We start from the raw sequence: 19,239 nt of genomic DNA, 5'->3' as shown, positions 1-19,239 counted from the left end.
CCCCCTTCACATGTTCCTCCAACCTGTCCCTCCATCTTTTACGGCTTGGATGGCCTCCTCAAGCCTGGGCCTGGCGACTCACTCAAACCAGATCAAACCGGTGAGCGGACCTTTAAAAGCACTTTATTTCAGGAGGGCGGGGGGGGGGGGGGGGGGGGGGGGCAAAAAGTAAGGGTTGGAATGCCAAAGTATTGTGTCATCTTACAGAATCAATATTTACAGCTTCAAATAAATTAAGAACAATAACATGACAATCTGGAGTTATTCACAGCTTGAAATTCCTCGCAATATGACCTGTGGAATGCTAAGGTGAAGAGAAGGTGACGTGCCCCTCACCTTTCATACATCACAGCAGAAATAAGACAAAACTAGAAGCACTACTGGACCAAACTCGACCATCTGCAGCAAGTAGGAGAAGGGGTGACCAAGCCGGCCCGGAAACATTCATAACCTGGAGGTTTTGGTTTTGATGCGGCCCTGCTAACTGGCTAAGGATGACGATGGCGGACGTTTGGGATCAAGAGTGAGAAGATGCATCTCAGACGCTGCATTGCTTTTGTACGACAGAACGTGCACGTGATCACCCTGCATCCGCTTGAGAGAGCACGCACGTGATGGAATCATGGCCAGACGTTCGAGGGGCATCTGCAGGCCTGTTTAAAATAGTACAAGATGGCCGTCACAGATAAGGATTCAAGTTTTAACTGCATGTTCTTCTATTATCGGTACTCTGCGAGGCCGTAGTAGTGTACCCAAAGGGTGCACACACTGGAGTCTGGTGAGGGTGGACAGTGACAGCTCACTATTGTGTGACCTTACTCTTTGTTGTTGTGCTGCTGTGAAAAGTAATAATTATGCTATAATGATGTGGGCTGGAGACTGGTTGGTTGGCATGATCCAAGCTGGAGAGGACCATGCACAAAGATCCCACAGATGAAGAGGGAGAAGCATCGTCCGTCATCCTCCTCCTCAATAGACTAGCGATACCGCAGAATCACTGGAACTGGGCAAGAAAGAGACAACACTTGATTAGAATACCCTTTAAAATAGTCAACATAGGTTGTCCTTAAAATTGGGCTTTTGATAATCCAGTGGTCTGTCATTCGTTGAGGTTGTGGGCCCAGTTGAGGAGTTGGTTTCCTGGGCTTCTGCCTTTCTAGCCCATAACAGACAAACATCTCTTCCATCTCTCCCTCCCTGCTGGATCTGGGGTTCCAGAAGTGGTGGAGACTAAGCATAACACGTTTTTTTTAAATGTAAAAAATCGGTGTGTGGGGGGACATGAGCTCATTTGGACTTTGGAATGGATGGTTGCGGGTTCAGGATAAGACTGTGCAGGGACAGAGGGTGGCCATTGCTGCTAGTGTGTCTTTGTGCTATGCAAGCAGCGCCACAGTGACTAATGTATTGTTGCAGACAACAACGATGTATTTTACTGGGTCATTGGGAAAGCAAAGCTGAGGCCCAAAGCACATCAATCCACCTTCTAGGAAATCAAACAGGTGTATGTAGGATACTCACTGATGATAATGAGCAGAAGACCCAACACAACCAGAGCGATGATCATCTTCATCTGAGGAAGACAAGCCAAACAATCCCTCGTGATGCTCATCACCAGTGACCATGATATCACCAGTGACCATGATACACAGTGGACGACAACGCACCTTCATGTCCCTCCACCACATCCTCCTGTGCAGCTGTTTGGCTCGGCTGCTGAAAGCCGATGCATTGTCTGATAGGCTTTCTGGAAAAAAGGCATATGAGGACATGTGAAGAGAAAAACATTGTAGGAACAGGGAAGGTAAAAGAAAAAAGACAAGTGGCGTATCATGTTTGCTTGGAGGTGACTCAGACATCCTGATGCTGAGTTACGTAAAAGTTCCAGAACAAATGAAAGTGTGCTCACACACGTTGTCAATTTATACAGAACAAAAACACATTTCCTGCTCACTACTCAACGCTCAGTCATGTCCTCCCGCTCACCGTCGCTTGGATACCTCTTGTTGTTAACGTGCTGTTTACACATGCTAACAGGACGGTTACAGCTCGCTGGCATGCCAACAAGGCACCTTGTCCAAGCCTGGAGCTCTCCTGGGAGTCTTTGTCATGCGTCTGCTGCCTCCACGTGCATGTGACCGCTAGCCTGCTGCCACTATAGAAAGGCGATGAGGCTCCTGTGAAGACGCTTGTTAACTCCGAGGAATGTTACTGCCCGAAGGCAGGAAGAGGCACAACTGCAAGGGTCGCGCACACAGTTAGCAGTAGTGCACCTGTACTTTGCGCCCGAGGGTGACCTACAACAATCAAGGCATGCCAATGTGTTCCAGATGTGCTTTGTTGTCCGGCTTGGCTGCTGTGCGGATGCTACAGATGGGCAAGAGTCAAATGTCTTTGTGAGTGAGGAGATCAAAGACCACAAGGAGTGTGTGCATGTGTGTTATTGAGGGTCCTTGTGAGATGCCCAAAATTATTTATGAACATACAGACATACAGTGAAGAAAATAAGTATTTGAACACCCTGCTATTTTGCTATTTCTCCCACTTAGAAATCATGGAGGGGTCTGAAATTTTCATCGTAGGTGCATGTCCACTGTGAGAGAGATAAACTAAAAAGAAAAATCCAGAAATCACAATGCATGATTTTTTAACAATTTATTTGTGTGATACAGCTGCTAATAAGTATTTGAACACCTGAGAAAATGAATGTTAATATTTGGTACAGTAGCCTTTGTTTGCTATTACAGAGGTCAAACGTTTCCTGTAGTTTTTCACCAGGTTTGCACACACTGCAGGAGGGATCTTGGCCCACTCCTCCACACAGATCTTCTCTAGATCAGTCAGGTTTCTGGGCTGTCGCTGAGAAACACGGAGTTTGAGCTCCCTCCAAAGATTTTCGATTGGGTTCAGGTCTGGAGACTGGCTGGGCCATGCTAGAACCTTGATATGCTTCTTACGGAGCCACTCCTTGGTTTTCCTGGCTGTGTGCTTCGGGTCGTTGTCGTGTTGGAAGACCCAGCCACGACCCATCTTCAATGCTCTGACAGAGGGAAGGAGGTTGTTCCCCAAAATCTCACAATACACGGCCCCAGTCATCCTCTCTTTAATGCAGTGCACTCGTCCTGTCCCATGTGCAGAAAAACACCCCCAAAGCATGATGCTACCACCCCCATGCTTCACAGTAGGGATGGTGTTCTTCGGATTGTACTCTTCATTCTTCTTCCTCCAAACACGCTTATTGGAATTATGACCAAAAAGTTCTATTTTGGTCTCATCTGACCATAAAACTTTCTCCCATGACTCCTCTGTATCATCCAAATGGTCATATGCAAACTTAAGACGGGCCTTGACATGTGCTGGTTTAAGCAGGGGAACCTTTCGTGCCATGCATGATTTCACATCATGACGTCTTAGTGTATTACCTACAGTAACCTTGGAAACGGTGGTCCCAGCTCTTTTCAGGTCATTGACCAAGTCCTGTCGTGTAGTTCTGGGCTGATTCCTCACCTTTCTTAGAATCATTGAGACCCCACGAGGTGATATCTTGCATGGGGCTCCACTCCGATTGAGATTGACCGTCATGTTTAGCTTCTTCCATTTTCTAATGATAGCTCCAACAGTGGACCTTTTTTCACCAAGCTGCTTGGTAATTGCTCCGTAGCCCTTTCCAGCCTTGTGGAGGTGTACAATTTTGTCTCTGGTGTCTTTGGACAGCTCTTTGGTCTTCGCCATGTTACAAGTTAAAGTCTTACTGATTGTATGGGGTGGACAGGTGTCTTTATGCAGCTAACGACCTCAAACAGGTGCATCTGATTCAGGATGATACATGGAGTGCAGGTGGACTTCTAATGGACAGACTAACAGGTCTTTCAGGGTCAGAATTCTAGATGATACACAGGTGTTCAAATACTTATTTGCAGCTGTATCACACAAATAAATTGTTAAAAAATCATGCATTGTGATTTCTGGATTTTTCTTTTTAGTTTATCTCTCTCACAGTGGACATGCACCTACGATGAAAATTTCAGACCCCTCCATGATTTCTAAGTGGGAGAAATAGCAAAATAGCAGGGTGTTCAAATACTTATTTTCTTCACTGTAGTAGGAATGGGCGATATAAACGATATACAATCGAGATTTTAATGTCTTAGAATAATTGATGATTTATTTCAGAGGTGTGTGATGCGACCAACATTCTCTTAGTCGGATCACATGAAAATGTCAAGTGATCAAAATGCACCCATTTAGTCGCAGTCTGGAAGTGACTCACCTGACTTGTCCTGCAGGTCGTCGAGACGCTCGCCCCTCTCTATCACTTTGGAGATGTTCTCCTGCATCACATCGATCACCTCATCCACCTGTGACTGCACCCTGAGGACCACATGGGTCAACAACAATGGCTAAGGAGCACATTGACAACAAGTGACGTAAGCAAGAATAAACTCTGGGGTGGTCCACATGTACACAAAATCCTCTGTGTTAAGGGCGAGGGGTAGGCAGCAAAGAGGAGGGGGACGGGGTTACACAATAACATGCATGAGAAGGGGTCCCTCTTACACAATGCGCTAACAACCTGCAGTCTCCAGTAAACACAACATGCTTGGTTATATAACACATAAACAGGCACCAAAAGCTAGCTTGTGTGTTGAACACACAACATTTGACCTCTGGCACTGACTGAGGAATGTGTTTTGGACTCACTGTTTGAGTTTGTCATTCTGGGGTCCAAATCTGGGTCCTGTGGGCCCCCGCCTGGTGAACAGGTAGGAAACAAATCAGTGTTTTATAAAATATCATCAGGCAGTTACGTGGTGAAAGATGAATAGTTACAAATTTAAGCAATTTCTATAAAATGTATAAACATGTTCAGAAACTCACAAGAAAAAGTCTTCCTCTTCATCAGAGTCTTCTTCCAAAAGGTTCCTCTGTTAACACAAAAAGGTACAAAGCTCTCTATAGACTTTAAAATAAGCACTTATTTTGGTTATTTTAGCCTTGTTCAAAATATGCTATTTATCATAAATGCATACACAATAAACATACGGTTGAAATAATAGCGCATATAAAGTTAGCATTATGTTCTTGTAAAAGGCACACTGTCCACAGCTTTAGTATTGGAGGTTAACCTAATATTAAGTGGCTTTATTTTGATGACTTTCTGTCTTCACCTCATCTTATATCAAAAGATATAAGTGAACAGAACAAGTCAACGTGTTTGTGTGTGTATGTATCAACAGCGACAGTCTAAAAGAAGAAGTGCCACCAGACACCACACACCACACGCTATTCATGGTGAATTAGCAAGGACAGGTGCATTAAATTCCTCACAACAAGAGGAGAATTTTCCCAACGTGGCTTGCTTTCTTATTGGACGAGAGGACACAAATTTGCTGTTGCTGGGAGAGGAAAAAATGGCCTCTCAGTCATGGGTTTATCTAAACATGGCACATGCATTATTACGGGATGTTCCATGAGATTATGTAGAATTTAGGCGACACTTCCTCCAGGCACTGTTGGAACAACAGAGATGCCAAACAAAAGGCTGATGGAGGATCTACAGCACACTGTAGATAGTAACAGAGCCCAGAAAAGGGGGTGGGATGATGTGAGCGTCCTCCGTTTGACATATACATCATCACATGCATGATGGTGGAGGACAATTGATGTAACAAAACATGATCATGCTATGCCTTCTTTAACAACAGAGCGGCTTTTGATTTCATTTCATGCACTTGGATGTGGATGCGTGTGCCTTATAACATGCTGAGACAAGTGGGGGGGGATTTCTTGGGCTCCTTTGGGTGTGCTGATTTTAAGGATAATGTACATGTTATTGTACGTGTAATATCTCACTATATTCTACGTTATTTCATGTTAAGAGTCTCCAAAAGTGTCCAATAGGACCAGAGGTGTCACATTTTGAATTCCCTCCTGCTACATCTTATTCTGTGGATGACCAACTGTATGCAGTTGGGACAACAAGCTATACAGACAGTACCATTATAATGTTTGGAAAAAAAGGTAGTGCCAAATCTTTGAGGAAAACTGCAATTTTGGGGGAATTTAGTCTATCATCCACAATCCTTATGACCAAAAATGTCTCTCTTTTCTGTGCATTCCAAAAATATAACAGATGAGGTCGTGCCAAATATAGCCATGGTGTGTATAAGTCATGGGCCTCCACAAATAAATGATTATTAATGGTTAATTGATTTCAGATTAAACTTGCCATCACATGGTGTACAGTTGGTCCCCCACTCTATCGTGGTTCACCTTTTGCAGAATATTTTTTGTGCTTTTTTAAACAAGCATTTATTACAGCGTAGGAACGCTGTTCCACGCCCTGGCCCTTTAACAAGAACTGCATTGTGGGAAGTTGAGTGTCTCTCTTCCCTCTGTTGTCTGTCTGCACCACCCATTGTTTTTTGCGTTTTGATGGTCTACAGCCAATCACTTCCCTGTGTGCTGCCCTGCCATGTGTCCTGCATGTGTGGTTGCTAGCTTGTAAATTAATCTGGAGGAAGATTTCAACCGGAGGAGTACTGCAGCAATATAAAACATATTGCTACAGTACTCCTGGACAAGGATACAAAAATGCTACAGTACAGTAGAACAGCGCCAGGACGAAAAGGCGCGGTCACAGGAGTGAAATGTGTGTGAGTCTTAATAATTTCCTATATCGGACCTGTAGGTTAATGATTAAAATTCAAACGGTTTCAACTGATGTGAAAGTGTTTTTTTTTTTAAAAAAGAGAATTGTGAGAAAATGTTATTGCCTGTCTGAGAAAAGTGTATGGTTAGGGGTTTATAGCCTTAATACATATATAATCATTGTAAAAAAAAAAAAAATTCACTAATTGCAGGCTATTTTGGGAACACTTTCTGTATTTCTTTCAAATACAGACAGTTTTATCTTTGATGAATGATGTCAGCGCTTTTTAGCAAAACCCACCCATCACAAAAGACAAATTCTGTGAGGCAACAAAATCTGTAATCAGGAAGTTGCGGACAAACGAATCCTTCCTACACAAACAGCAGCAGTAAAGAACATTTCTTTGTTTTTTTTTCTTCCACTCAATGTCTTCATGGCATAAGTAATTACTCGCTGCTACGTGCAAGTTAGCATCGATGATAATGCTATCACAACAAGAAAGGTGTTGAGACAGGTACATCAAGGCAATGATGGGTAGCCATAGGAACAACAGAAAAGATGTTCATATTATTAGCATGAACGTCATTCGGAAGTGGTTATTTCAAGCTAATATAACGACTGGACTGTGTGATTCACAGCCTTCTGTGTCATCTTGATAACAACTTATTTCTAAATATATTGTGATCTTCAATCTGGTGAGTGTGTCCATAAAAAAACCTTCATGCACACATCATCATTTTTGTTGTGTCAGTCCACTCTTCTCTCTTTCTCACCCTCTCACTGCGAATGGATCCTGTGACCTCGTCGTCATTGAGATGTCGTTTAAACTTGGGGGGCATATCGGCGTTGGGCTGCTCCTCCCGTTCGGGCTCCCTCTGCAGGAGCACAGAAAGGTTGATTACTAAGCAAACCATGCCTGGATAGATAGAACGGGCTTGTGATGGCAGCAGACTATTTCTATTGTTTCTACTGCCCTGTCTTTGAATAGTGTGCTAGCTTAAGTGACTTCAAAATGTACCTTTGTTTCAAACCTGTTTATACTATTCAATCTCAAAGTAACCAAACATACTTTAAGCTCCGGCTGACTATAAAACATATACCATTGAATCCAGTTCAGTTTTGAAACTGTGGCTTTCTCCCCGTGTCCAATTCTGGCAGGGCAACTGGAAACTGGCCTTTAGTGAGAGGTACTTTCCAGAAAGCAGAGAGAACAGAAGCTGCTAAAGCATAAAGAGACAGAAAGACAGAAAAGGACGGAATGGTCCACATGAGGACATAATTTAGACTTTAGTGGGAACAGAACATGCACAGCAGAATCTATCATTGCAGGGACCGTAGAGGGGTGTCAAACCTGTCCAATGGAGGGCCAAGACACTACTGGTTTTCTTTCCAGCCAGTCACTAAACCAGGTGATTTTATTGATCAACAACTTAAATTTGAGGCAAGGCGCTCATCAATTACATCACCTGCTGGAGAGACTGGGTGGAGAGAAAACCTGCAGTGCCTGCCCTCCAATGACACATGTGAAATAAGTGAAAGGAAAGGTGCAATAACTTCACATAAACGATTTAAATACAAGAAAAGTGAAGCGAAGACGGCTGCTTTACAATCTAAAATAATAGCTTGACGCTTCTTAACATTGTTGGTTAGAGAAAACCACTACAGTCCATGAAATGCCAACATCCAATGTAGTTTTTACATTCTAAATAAGAAATGTTTCACAAGATTTACCTAATCTGGGTAAAATTGGACAAAAACACCCCTTCGGGCACAAAACAAATTGCCTTCCTCTTTTGCGGTGTCGTAGCCACCTCACCCGCTAAGCTATGGATGCTAAGGTAGCTGTGAGCTACCGAGCCTGTATTCCCTTGGCACAGAAACAGAACGCAACCTCTACGAAGGCCAACTCACGCTTTGATGTCAACGTAAGAGCTTCGTGGTGGTTCTTTGAGGAAACCGCGATGCGAGGATTCACCAAACTCTATCCGGAGGATGAGGCGTCAATGAGAGGATCATGGTTGTGGATGTTAGCCTATAGTCCGCTGCTTCATGACAGATAGCTTGCTAGCTCAGCTGGCGTCTGGTCACCTGACCAGGAAGTGAATGCAGACAACAGCTGGAAGGAGGCAGATGTTACACTATGTTATTATATCATTATTACGTTATATTTTCCTAGCGGAGTTGCGTTAGATGTATAGAACACCACAACGAAACATGCTTCGACAGAGTGAAACAAATTTCAACAGAATGAAAAGTTACGGACCGGTCAACCCATGAGTAAGAGCAGGGCACCCAGGTACCCAGTCTGGAATTTGAAACTGAAACCAGGAAAACGGTTTGAGAAGCACTACCCTATGCACACCCCACTTTGAGGTCTCGAGCGCGCCTCTTTTCGTCTCACCTGTAGGTGGCAGCAGTGCAACCATTAAGAGTCTATGTTACAAAGAAGAAGAAAGCCTACCCGGAAAAATCAAAGCAACTATTTCGTGTAGCATGTCGCCATACCTTGAGGACATTTTCAACCTTCTTGGGCATTAAGTTGTGAAATAAATCTGGTGGTCTTGACATGCAGTCCATCAATGAGCCTCACCCACTTTTCGGAGGCGCGTTCTCGGCCGTTATCCCTCAAAGCGCCGCGGACGTCAGCAAGCTCCGAGAGATTCCGGACAACCAGGAGGTGTTCGTCCACGCTCACACCGACCAGAGCCTGATCGTGGAGCTGCTGGAGTACCAAGCCCACGTAGAGGACCAGGAGGCAGCCCGGTACCACTTTGAGGACATCGCAAACAGCAATGCCGCCTCACACCCTGAAGCACAGGAGGTGACGAGTGTGGTCCCCTTACACAAACCCGAGCTCTCCCTGTCGGCGTGCAGCTGCGCATGGGTGCTCACTGGTACCCAGTGTGTGTCCAAGTTCAACGAAGAAGCGAGGAATATGGTGAGGATCCACCTGGCTGTGTTCCGTCTTCCACAGTTCGACACAGAAGTTCTGGTGACGTTCAACGACCCGCAGAGGATCAACCCCGGTAGCAGCAGTGCAGCGGCGGGTGGCTCTGGTGGACAACCGTGGACTGTGGAAGACTTCCAGCACCTGCTACGGTCGTTGACTCTGCACAACCCGGAACTGTTTGGATAGAACTTGCAGGTGGCACATAGTTCGAATCCTCCATCAATTCTTCATCAACCAAAAGGTTAAAATTCACTTTACTAACTAAAATAAAACCTATTGTCTTTCATCATCAATGTCCCATAGTTTATGCGACAATGACGTTTGCAACTAATTTCCATAACACCTTTTGAGGGTGTGCGTGCATTTTGAAGCAGATAATGGTGAATATTTAATCTGCATTACAGGAGAGCATATTTTAGACGTTTGGTTTCATCACTGTTATTTAGGAAGTGAACAGAATTTTCAAACTTTCCTCACGCTTTGCCAGCGCCATATGAGCTGGATTGGGCATGTGTGTTGTAGGAAAGATGGACGCATCCCCAAGGACCTCCTGTATGGCGAGCAAACCTTGGGTCACTGCCCAACAGGTTGCCCAGTACCACACTCTAAGGGTCTCTGTAAATGAGATATGAAGCTGGTAGACATGGATCCAAATAGTTGGGAACTAGTGGCAGCTGATCGCAGCTGCTGGCACCACACTGTGCATGAAGGAGTCAGGAGAACGTAGAAAACAGAAGAGCCAGGCCTCTGTCCAGCCGTCTGACTTTGTGTGCCACATCTGCGGCAGAGCCTGTGATTCCAGAATCGGACTGCTCTCAACAAACTTGATTACGTGGTCGCTACCATTGTCTCCCAAGACAGCAGGGTGCAGACATCAAGCCATTATTCAATTCATTTTCGAATAACTCTTAGATTATGTATGTTCTGACAGTCCACACACACATCTCTCCACAGTGTTCATACAGTCCTAAAAAATAAGAGTTAACAGCCAATAAAATGCAGATCACAGTCACAGAGCTGTGGGTGTCTTACAGAGAGATTTCCCTTGGGTTTTAAAGTTGAATAATACCCTCTGGAATGTGGTTCAGGTCAACTCTTCCCATCGTCCACTAGCTCCAACCCTAAGTCATCCTGGTTAAAAACAAAATATATATGGAGTTATTTGACCCCCATTAATAGTTACTTTGAAATGAAACCCAGCAGTCAGTGGTTTGGTATGCAGTACAAAGCACCGTTTCCCCCCCCTTTCCTGTTATTCATAATATGTGACATGTGAGCTTTAAGCAGCAGGATTGAGTCAAGTACGTCTTGTCTCCTGGAAGCCACATCAAAACGTCCGTCACCCCTTTGCCCGTTTTAAAAAAAACATTTTACTAAATTTCCACTGTTATATTATTATTGCATATGTGTTGCCGTTATTTTTTTCCGTGGACTTGTTTCTGTGCAATCCAGTGGAACCTTCAAAGTAAATTGAAGTTAACTTTTTAGAGGGGAAAATAGGCTTCAAAGTCAAAATGATGATCACATGTCAGCAAATTTCCCGAGTGACTTTTTATTATGGTTATGCCACATCAGAACGGGTACCTGTGATGAGAGAAGTGTGATGATAACCATAGAGCTAGAAATTTCACATACAGTAGGAAATGGTCGGGCTGTTTAGTACAAATACACAATGTAAGTTTACCAAGCAGGTGCTAATGTAAATTGTTAATAACTAGTATGGAAATAGCTAACCGTTGTCTGCTGGGCATCATCTTAGATAGTATGCGAGTAGGTGGAACTTAAAAAAAAAATTATAGTGGTTATGCTCGGTTAGCAATGCAGGCCTACAATCCCAAGAGTCTTGTGTCAAAAGTAACCAGGAAATGGATACATACTTGAAAGTCAAAGAGTAAGGACAAAATAGTATTTTTAAAGTCATGTGTATTACTAATTAAGGATTTCAATGCTAATGGGTTATATAAATTTCTTGTAACAACAGCGTTAAAAGTGTTAAATGCAATTAATGTGCGCATTGCAAAATTTTTTATGAATTGCAATTAATTATTTAAATTGATTGACAGCCTTGTAATTCGTATCAGCATTGTTCGATTATGCCTTTTTCTGTCATTTTAATTTGAGATCATGCCACGGGCCAATACACTTTGGACACCCTCATTATAAGGTGGGTTCACAATACTGATGCAGCTTGGAGGTATTCGCCGGTCAAATGTGTACTTTCTGTACTGGGATTCCAGGGTTTATTTACTATCCTAACTCTGTTATTACTGTTTGGACTAGGTCTACTTGTGTCTTCTCCCTACACCATCTGTCCATCCATGCAGCCTGAACAATCATTATCTTCCCTGGCCAACTCTAGGCCGCAATCTGCTGCTCTCATCATCGGTGTGTATGATTTATGCTCCATGGTGGAAGCTAAACTCTCACATGGTTTCATCTTAGGTCACTGCATATTTTCACCACTGCATGATATAAGTATAACAGACATGTTAAAAAAGCAGTAAAGAGATATTTATTATGTGGAAATAACAATTTCTCATTTGCAGTAGATTCTTAACATTGTATGACCAAACATGACAACTCAATTGTCTGTCTTCTTCCTCTTGGCGTTTGGCAAGAAGTGCTCTGACATGGCCGCTAGCGCCCGGTATCGATGAGAAATTGAGTTTTTTACTTCTTTGGGAAGCTCTGCGTACCTGGAAACAAGCAAGACGACGCAAATGTTAGAATACACGTCAACAAACTGGATATTTTTTTTATCGTGTGTTTTTACAACACTTTAAAGCAGGAATCAGGCTCCCTCAAACCAATACCTGGCAACAATTTATTGTGTTGTAAAAAAATGGTGATGACTTTCTTGTAAATGACAAGACTGTTGGCCTGTAGTACTATGTGGGAAATTGCAGCAGAATAGATTTGATGGGACAAATAAACGAGCTGTGGCTTAAATGACAGTTGGGGCCAGGACGGTCCAGCACAGGACAATAGCCTAGTGTGACTGTGCCCTCAATCTCTGGGTCCCCCCTGTGGTGGGTAGCAACAAAGCACAAGCACCACCTACGTTTTATCATAGCCCTCTGGCTGGAAACAGGGATCCCATCCAAAGTCTCTGGGTCCCCTTGGTTTCACAATGTGGCCCTAAAGAGACAAATCATATTAGATTAAGACAAAATGGCAAGATTTGAGAGGGACTGAAAGAAAATGTCAACCTGTGTTATTCCTCTGAAGAGCTCCACCTCTTGGTCTTTTCCGGGTGTGAATGCAAAGGTGCAGAGGGCCCATGCTGACTTATCCTCAAATCCATCAAGTAGTTTGTACAAGCCTTTGAATGGAACATAGAGGACAAGATATTGGTGCTGCGACTTTAATCTGTGACAAAAACATCATGATTCGGTTTCTAATGCTTACCCTCTGGCTTGAGTTTATCCAGGAACCACTTTCTACAAAACAAATAATTTAGTTATTTTAAGCTTTAACGTCTAGAAAAATAGTTTTAAAACCAACATGTAAGGGCCAGGCAAGCCTTCCAGTGCCTTGAAACACAGACAGGTGTCCTCCACTATGACTGGGCCATCAATCTGAACACAGACATACGATGACCATTTCAGACCAATTATATGTGCAGTTTTGGGTATTTAAAACTTTTTGTGATGTAAATGAAGTGAATGTACCTGTCGTGCAGCCTCCTTGCACTTCTGGATGGAAATGTCATCTGGCTCCCCTTGGTATTCTGGCACTAGCAGAAAATTACATAAAAATACTCTTAACTGCGTGTTGAATAGAATGTTTAATCGTTTATTAAGCGTGCTATTACCTCAATACGTCTTACTTACAGTCAATTTTCTTTGATATAAGTTTGTAGGGGAACGTGTCGCCTAGAATCTGAATCACCTGTAGGACCAAAACGAAATCGGCAATCGATTAACACGGCTTGGGAGAATTCCTGGTTATTTTTGGTTGACCAGCAGGCGTTTCTATCGACCGATTTAAACAATCGATAAATTAAATTTAAATTAAATTGTCCACACACTCGGAAAGAAAACTAAATAACGCGTGACTGGAGTTTTGCTGTACCTCCTCGAGTTTTTTCGCGTTTCCAGTCACAAATACGACAGACCGTCCCGCCGGCACCGCCATGTTGGATCGTCGTCTTCGCTTTTTTCTTTCTTCGTCTTTAGTGTTTTGGCGGCAGTCCGTTTAAAGCAACAGTCTTTGCCCTAAAGTGTGCATGACAACCACAACGAGGAACTGCATGTAACTTGCTAGTTACACATGCATAGTTCGGTGATAGATAGATAAACCACAACACCACAATTTAATTTCCTCTTACAAATTCCTTTCCTCACTTGTTTTTCTATAGGAATGCAAACGAAAAGGAACCAACAACACCCTGTTTTATTGTCATACGGACACATGTTAGCCCTGTTAGTTTCAACCAATCAGAGAGCTTTTCGAAGTACGCCCGTCCAATCAGCCAGTGGTACGGATTGCAATGTTGTCCGGGCGGAAACATCTGTTCAAAATGCCATGTGGAGTGTAATATGTCATAATTAGCCTAAGATTTGTTGCTAATATTTAGCATTTTCTGTCAAAAATATGAGCTTGTTACCGCGTACCGCCGAGGAATTCAGTTCGGCCGATTACTGGGAAAGATTCTTTAGGAAGCGCGGAGAGAAGTCTTTCGAGTGGTATGGAGACTACAACAAACTGTGCGGCGTGCTCCACAAGTACATCAAAATACATGACAAGGTAAATTAAAATAGTGTGTCCAGGGACATAAACGTCATGTAATCATATTGTAATAATTTTTGCCTCTACTGGTCATTTTTGGTCATGCAAATGGCTTACTTGGGTTGCATTGAAGCAGATCTCCACGCAAACGTTCTAATTTTGTGTGGTAACCTGTCATACAAAATGAGACATAATGTCTGAAATGAGAAGTTATATAAAACATCCAGTTTGAGACCTTATTCTCTACACTTTACTCTGCTGTCCAGGTGCTGGTGGTTGGCTGCGGCAACTCAGAGCTGAGCGAGCAGCTGTACGACGTCGGCTATAAACATCTGACCAACATTGACATCAGCGAGACAGTTGTGTCCCACATGAACCAGAGGAACGCTGATCGTCGGCCTGGCTTGACCTTCCAGCAGGTGGATGCTACTCAGACGGCATACGAGGACGCTTGCTTCCAGGCAGTGCTGGACAAAGGCACCCTGGATGCGATGGCGGCTGAGGAAGAAGGAGCACTGGCTAGGAAAATGCTCACTGAGGTAGACAAGGAAACATTGAGTATTTTTGGACAGGCAGGGCAGTGATTTTGTGTCTTTGCAGGTGGGCCGTGTTCTGAGTGTCAGTGGTAGATACATATGCATCACGCTGGCCCAAGAGGGCGTCATCCGTCTTGCTGTGGATCATTTCGCCCAGCTCGGCTGGGCAGTGCGGCTCCACTGCCTGCAAGAAGAAACCAGTGCTGACGAGGAGGAGGGGTCCTTCGCTCTGCCTGTTTTTGTCCTGGTCTGCACCAAGTTCCGCCAGGCCTTGCCGATGCCCATTTTGGAGATGTGCCTCGGTGAAGACGGGACCCCGACTCGCCTCACGCTGGTGGAGGGCTTGCTGTTGGCCGTGCGGGAGCGTCAGTCGTACTCGGTCCTGAGGAAGAAGCTCCGCACAGGGATGGATGCCAGCGCTGACCTGTCACTCACTCTGTGCCACGCAAAGACGGGTCTGCCTAGGTACACCCTCACTGTGCAGGATTCAACCCCAGGGACCAAAGTGCCAAGGTCCAACCAGTTTGCCATTTTTATTGGTGAGACAAGTCTTTTTTTTTTTTACTTTAGATTAATTTATACAACAGTCATATTGTGGTAAAATGCTTTAGAAGCTTGCATACATGTAATACAGATATCCTTATTTTATTATCACTAGACAAATGGACAATGACTTGTGGAGAAGTAGTTACTCAGTCCCACCCATGCCCTTTGCTGGATGGCAGCCATATTTTTCAACCAATCTCACTCAAATTGTGCACACACGTGCTTCTCAGTACACAAAAGGTGTGCAGTAATTTTCATGGTGATTCGACAAAGCCTCATCATCATCATGAAAGTCAAAGCCAGTGTTTTGTTGAGGCACAATCTGACTTTCGGGTTTATTAACGTGACACTCTGGTGTTTTTGTTGGAAAGCACAGGCAACACAGTTCTGGTGCATGTTTTGACGCATTTTCACTCTTTTGTGTGCAGCGATTTAGGAGTAGAAGATGATTGACTGTTGTGTCCTGTAGGTATACATACCAAAGTGTCTGAAGTATAAGTCATCCCGCATTTACCCACTTTTAGTGCCTCAAGGAAGTGAGACAGCTTGGCTCTACAGCTCCAGTGAGGGGCGCAGGCAGCTGGCAGCCAGCGCTAACTTTCGCCGCCTGGTTATTGTGGCCATGCACAGGAACCAAGAGTACACTGACATGCAGGCCGTCCAGTCTGAACTCTCACCAATGGTGATGGACCTGGCTCCACCGGGAATGGCGGACAATCAGCAGGTAGGTTGCAGACTATCGCCATGATTTATTCCATGACAGGACTTATTGTAACTCCGGTTCAGGTCCCATTTCTGTCTGTTGGCGGCGACCTGGGCTGGCGTGAGGTTGTCAGCAGGGGCAAGAGTGAACACAGTGGTGAGTACTGTGTGGAGAACGTCAGAGGGGAGGACGGCGAGCTTTATCGCAGACTGGTCTTCCTTTCCAACGCTGCGCTGGTGCAGTCTGAGAGTCGCCTGGTCTCCTCTATTAGCGGTTTGTCACATTTTTGCTCATTCACATTAGCTTCCTTGTGCGCTGTTTTTGCATTTTAAAGGTTTGAAAATTGCTTGGAATGATTTCTTTTCGAGTCATTGTTGAGTTTACACAGAAATGAAAAATGTATTCAGATTCAAACACTGAAGATAAGAAAATGTAGACAGAAAGCTGTTATTTACTCGACTTAGTGTTGACTTTGTGTTGTTGATGTTGTGGTATAGTTAGATAGTTTAAAGCAATAAAAAATAGTGTCAGAGTCAAAGTTGTATGGATCTGGTTGTCTCCCTGTTTTAGTCGGGAACTGATATTTTCCTGAAACTTACCTATGTTCTACTGCTGATTACCAATAAACAGAAAAAGGTAGAACTAAACTTTTTTTTCTGACAAAAGACAAAAGTCTAATCTTTCTTTTGGGTAGGTTCCATGTTTATATATCCTTAGAACACAATACTTGCCTTGTGTGCCTTGAAACATCTGTCAAATCGCCTAAAATGGGGCTGTGGTTTTAAATGGATTGAAAAACATATATGCCAATTCCTCCTATGATTCTGTTCTGCCAGGATTGACTCAGAAGAAGAAGAAGAGCAAAAAGAAAACCCAGCAAACCTCAGCACCGGCGTCGTCCTCTCTGTCAGTGCACAGCGGTTTCCTCTGCTGCGCCCATCATGAAGTCATGGTGGCTGCTCTCGCCATGCTGGACTTAGGCATGGAAACCAACAAAGGTACATGTCAACTGACAGTCGTGCTGGGGAACGTCACTGCATACATCTTGTACTACAAACCAAACAGTTGTTTTTACTTCAGAAGGCCTTGTACCAATCCCCGTGTTCTTTCTGTTTACTCTGTTTTTAAGCAAACTGGTTGTTGTTTTTATTAAGGTGCCCTTACTGGTTGCTCCCAAGTAGTGAAATCCAGTATATCTGCACTGTTTTGTGGTTGATGACGCTTACTAGTTTTTTTTTTAAAGTACATATAACAAACTTTACGTATTTTGGCCTAAATTAAGCATTTAAGCAAATGGCGAAATGAACTAAAATACAAGTACAGTATAAGGTAGGGTAACCATATTTTGATTTCCAAAAAAGAGGACAATCGGCGCGGCCTTGAGACACAAATTCAGACAGGCTTCTTGAAGGTTGATGAACATGCTTTATTGTGCTTCAATGGTGAAAAATTAATTTCTGTAATAAAATAAAATTAAACAACAAGTTTATATTGTTATAAGTTGTATTATTACACAATAATTTGTGTTTTTCAACAAATTAAGATGAGAACATTGAAGGCCTATGATGTCACTTAGAAAAAAAAAAAATCTGCCAGAATTGGAATTGGCAGGTCAGACTTTTTAAAGATTGTTGATCTGCCAGAAAACCCTTACAATAAACTCTATACTCACCCTTCATTGTATTATTACATCGTACTGAGCAGCCTGGACAGAGTGTCTATACCAAAAGTCACAAAAATTTCTGTTTCTATGGTTATCATTACACTTCCTTTTTGAGATCACTGGTGCTCTTCTGTGTTGGCATTCCCCTAAATTCTGGATTCTCATCTTCAGAGGCATCATTCTCGATAATTTCAGTCAAATTCTGAATTGACATGATCATTTGATATTAAATATGAACCGTTTTGTCCTCTCCTTCTCCTTAGAGGTCCCATTGTCGGTGCTCCTGGTGGGACTTGGAGGAGGAGGCTTACCTCAGTTTCTGCGGGACTTTATACCCGGAGTTTCTGTCGAGGTTGTGGAACTCGATCCCGCTGTGCTGGAAGTGGCCAAGGAGTGGTTCTGCTTTCGACCTGATGATCGCCTGACCGTCACGCTCGGGGACGGCCTTGAGCGCATCTGTACCTTGGAAAAAGAAGGTCAACGGTGGAAAGTTTGTAAGGCATATCAATATTATAGCGTGAGAAGTGGCCTTAGCTCTTTTTATCTGCAGGCAGCCGCTCGTTTGATGCCATCATGTTCGATGTGGACAATAAGGACAGCACAGTGGGTATGAGCAGTCCACCCGCTGCCTTTGTAGAAAGCTCCATCCTACATAAAGTCAGTAACCTTCTAACCCCTAAAGGTATGCTTTATATTTTTAATAAGCATGAAAAATGCAAGCATATTCACACGTCTTTCGCTCCTGGGCTAGGTGTTTTCATTCTCAACCTGGTGTGCCGTGACTCCGCCTTGAGGAAAGACGTGCTGGAGCGTGTCAGCCGTTTGTTCCCGACCATCCTCTCCAGGAAGATTGACGGGGAGGTGAACGAAGTGCTCCTCTGCCATCGCAGCGAAAACTTCCCATTAACATTGTTGAAAGAATCGAGCCGCCGTCTGCAGGGTGCGCTGCACTCGGACATGAGCAGAAGGCCGCAGATAGACATAGCAGAGTTGTTGAAAGACTTGAGTGTGGCATGAGTTTGCCTGGGACTAGTCATCTGTGTGTGGTGTTTGCATATACTCTGTCTAAATTGTCCATCGGTGTGAATGTGCGTATAAGGTTGGATGTCAGTTGGGATAGGCTAAAATATGGGTGGAGGATTGATTATAACATACTTGGTTTTTATTTATTATTGAATATAAAGCCCTGCATGTGCTACCACAAATAAAGCAGTGTCATATTTTACAGTTCACCAAAATGTGGCATTCACTATTTCCTTAGATTTATTAATTTAGCTAAATGTGTCTGTACACAGCATTCAGTCCCCTCACACGTCACGACCTAGGAATGAGGAAGAGTTAGAGAGTAGTGGGTTCTCCCCTGGTTCTCTTTTTTTAATGTAACAGTGCTCATGAAATGTTTTAGAGTAGATTATATTGGAAAGAATTTGTTAATTATAAAAGATAAGTTGTATCACA

At 43.6% G+C, this 19,239-nt stretch overlaps 4 protein-coding genes across 7 annotated transcripts; 2 read left to right on the top strand and 2 right to left on the bottom strand.

Moving 5' to 3' along the window:
• Positions 1 to 151: 151 nt before the first annotated feature.
• On the bottom strand, positions 152 to 9,787 carry vamp4 (vesicle-associated membrane protein 4). Of its 4 annotated transcripts, none has more exons than XM_058073117.2 (10): positions 9,158 to 9,787; positions 8,564 to 8,768; positions 7,753 to 7,872; positions 7,426 to 7,527; positions 4,879 to 4,925; positions 4,702 to 4,752; positions 4,271 to 4,371; positions 1,668 to 1,747; positions 1,522 to 1,573; positions 152 to 1,003 (listed from the first exon to the last, which is right to left on the bottom strand). In XM_058073117.2, exons 3-10 carry the CDS (start codon positions 7,753 to 7,755, stop codon positions 978 to 980), a joined length of 462 nt encoding a protein of 153 aa, XP_057929100.1. In that variant the 5' UTR covers positions 7,756 to 7,872; positions 8,564 to 8,768; positions 9,158 to 9,787; the 3' UTR covers positions 152 to 977. The 4 variants fall into 4 exon arrangements, with proteins under 4 accessions (XP_057929100.1, XP_078646247.1, XP_078646248.1 ...); XM_078790121.1 differs by lacking the exon at positions 9,158 to 9,787 and adding an exon at positions 8,916 to 8,933; XM_078790122.1 differs by lacking the exon at positions 9,158 to 9,787 and adding an exon at positions 8,916 to 8,933 and having other exon boundaries at positions 7,753 to 7,869.
• On the top strand, positions 8,505 to 12,818 carry rangrf (RAN guanine nucleotide release factor). The gene has a single exon (XM_078790120.1). It carries the CDS (start codon positions 9,219 to 9,221, stop codon positions 9,786 to 9,788), a length of 570 nt encoding a protein of 189 aa, XP_078646246.1. The 5' UTR covers positions 8,505 to 9,218; the 3' UTR covers positions 9,789 to 12,818.
• On the bottom strand, positions 12,094 to 13,957 carry itpa (inosine triphosphatase (nucleoside triphosphate pyrophosphatase)). Its single transcript, XM_058073123.2, has 8 exons — positions 13,677 to 13,957; positions 13,436 to 13,493; positions 13,274 to 13,338; positions 13,107 to 13,180; positions 13,011 to 13,042; positions 12,812 to 12,924; positions 12,664 to 12,740; positions 12,094 to 12,298 (listed from the first exon to the last, which is right to left on the bottom strand). Exons 1-8 carry the CDS (start codon positions 13,737 to 13,739, stop codon positions 12,184 to 12,186), a joined length of 597 nt encoding a protein of 198 aa, XP_057929106.2. The 5' UTR covers positions 13,740 to 13,957; the 3' UTR covers positions 12,094 to 12,183.
• A 120-nt stretch (positions 13,958 to 14,077) lies between these two features.
• Positions 14,078 to 19,031, top strand: mettl13 (methyltransferase 13, eEF1A lysine and N-terminal methyltransferase). Its single transcript, XM_078790119.1, has 9 exons — positions 14,078 to 14,351; positions 14,600 to 14,872; positions 14,934 to 15,408; positions 15,940 to 16,139; positions 16,202 to 16,391; positions 16,955 to 17,116; positions 18,045 to 18,257; positions 18,332 to 18,463; positions 18,533 to 19,031. The coding sequence occupies exons 1-9, from the start codon at positions 14,199 to 14,201 to the stop codon at positions 18,796 to 18,798; spliced, it is 2,064 nt and encodes a 687-aa protein (XP_078646245.1). The 5' UTR covers positions 14,078 to 14,198; the 3' UTR covers positions 18,799 to 19,031.
• Positions 19,032 to 19,239: the final 208 nt, after the last annotated feature.

Source organism: Doryrhamphus excisus, linkage group LG4, assembly GCF_037039965.1.
Source record: "Doryrhamphus excisus strain RoL-2023G ecotype Guam linkage group LG4, RoL_Dexc_Guam_v1.1, whole genome shotgun sequence".
Classification (NCBI taxonomy): domain Eukaryota; kingdom Metazoa; phylum Chordata; class Actinopteri; order Syngnathiformes; family Syngnathidae; genus Doryrhamphus; species Doryrhamphus excisus.
This window is presented reverse-complemented; position numbering and strand designations above follow the sequence as displayed.

Coding starts and splice junctions, on each gene's coding strand:
- vamp4 (XM_058073117.2), bottom strand. Junction 4,926..7,425: donor GATCCATTCGCAGTGAGAGG/GTGAGAAAGAGA, acceptor TTGTGTTAACAG/AGGAACCTTTTGGAAGAAGA. Junction 1,574..1,667: donor TGTGGTGGAGGGACATGAAG/GTGCGTTGTCGT, acceptor TGTCTTCCTCAG/ATGAAGATGATCATCGCTCT.
- rangrf (XM_078790120.1), top strand. CDS start 9,219: ATGCAGTCCATCAATGAGCCTCACCCACTTTTCGGAGGCGCGTTCTCG.
- itpa (XM_058073123.2), bottom strand. CDS start 13,739: ATGGCGGTGCCGGCGGGACGGTCTGTCGTATTTGTGACTGGAAACGCG. Junction 13,043..13,106: donor GGCTTGCCTGGCCCTTACAT/GTTGGTTTTAAA, acceptor TTTGTTTTGTAG/AAAGTGGTTCCTGGATAAAC. Junction 12,299..12,663: donor CCAGAGGGCTATGATAAAAC/GTAGGTGGTGCT, acceptor GCTTGTTTCCAG/GTACGCAGAGCTTCCCAAAG.
- mettl13 (XM_078790119.1), top strand. CDS start 14,199: ATGAGCTTGTTACCGCGTACCGCCGAGGAATTCAGTTCGGCCGATTAC. Junction 16,392..16,954: donor CCTGGTCTCCTCTATTAGCG/GTTTGTCACATT, acceptor CTGTTCTGCCAG/GATTGACTCAGAAGAAGAAG. Junction 18,258..18,331: donor CTGTACCTTGGAAAAAGAAG/GTCAACGGTGGA, acceptor TTTTATCTGCAG/GCAGCCGCTCGTTTGATGCC.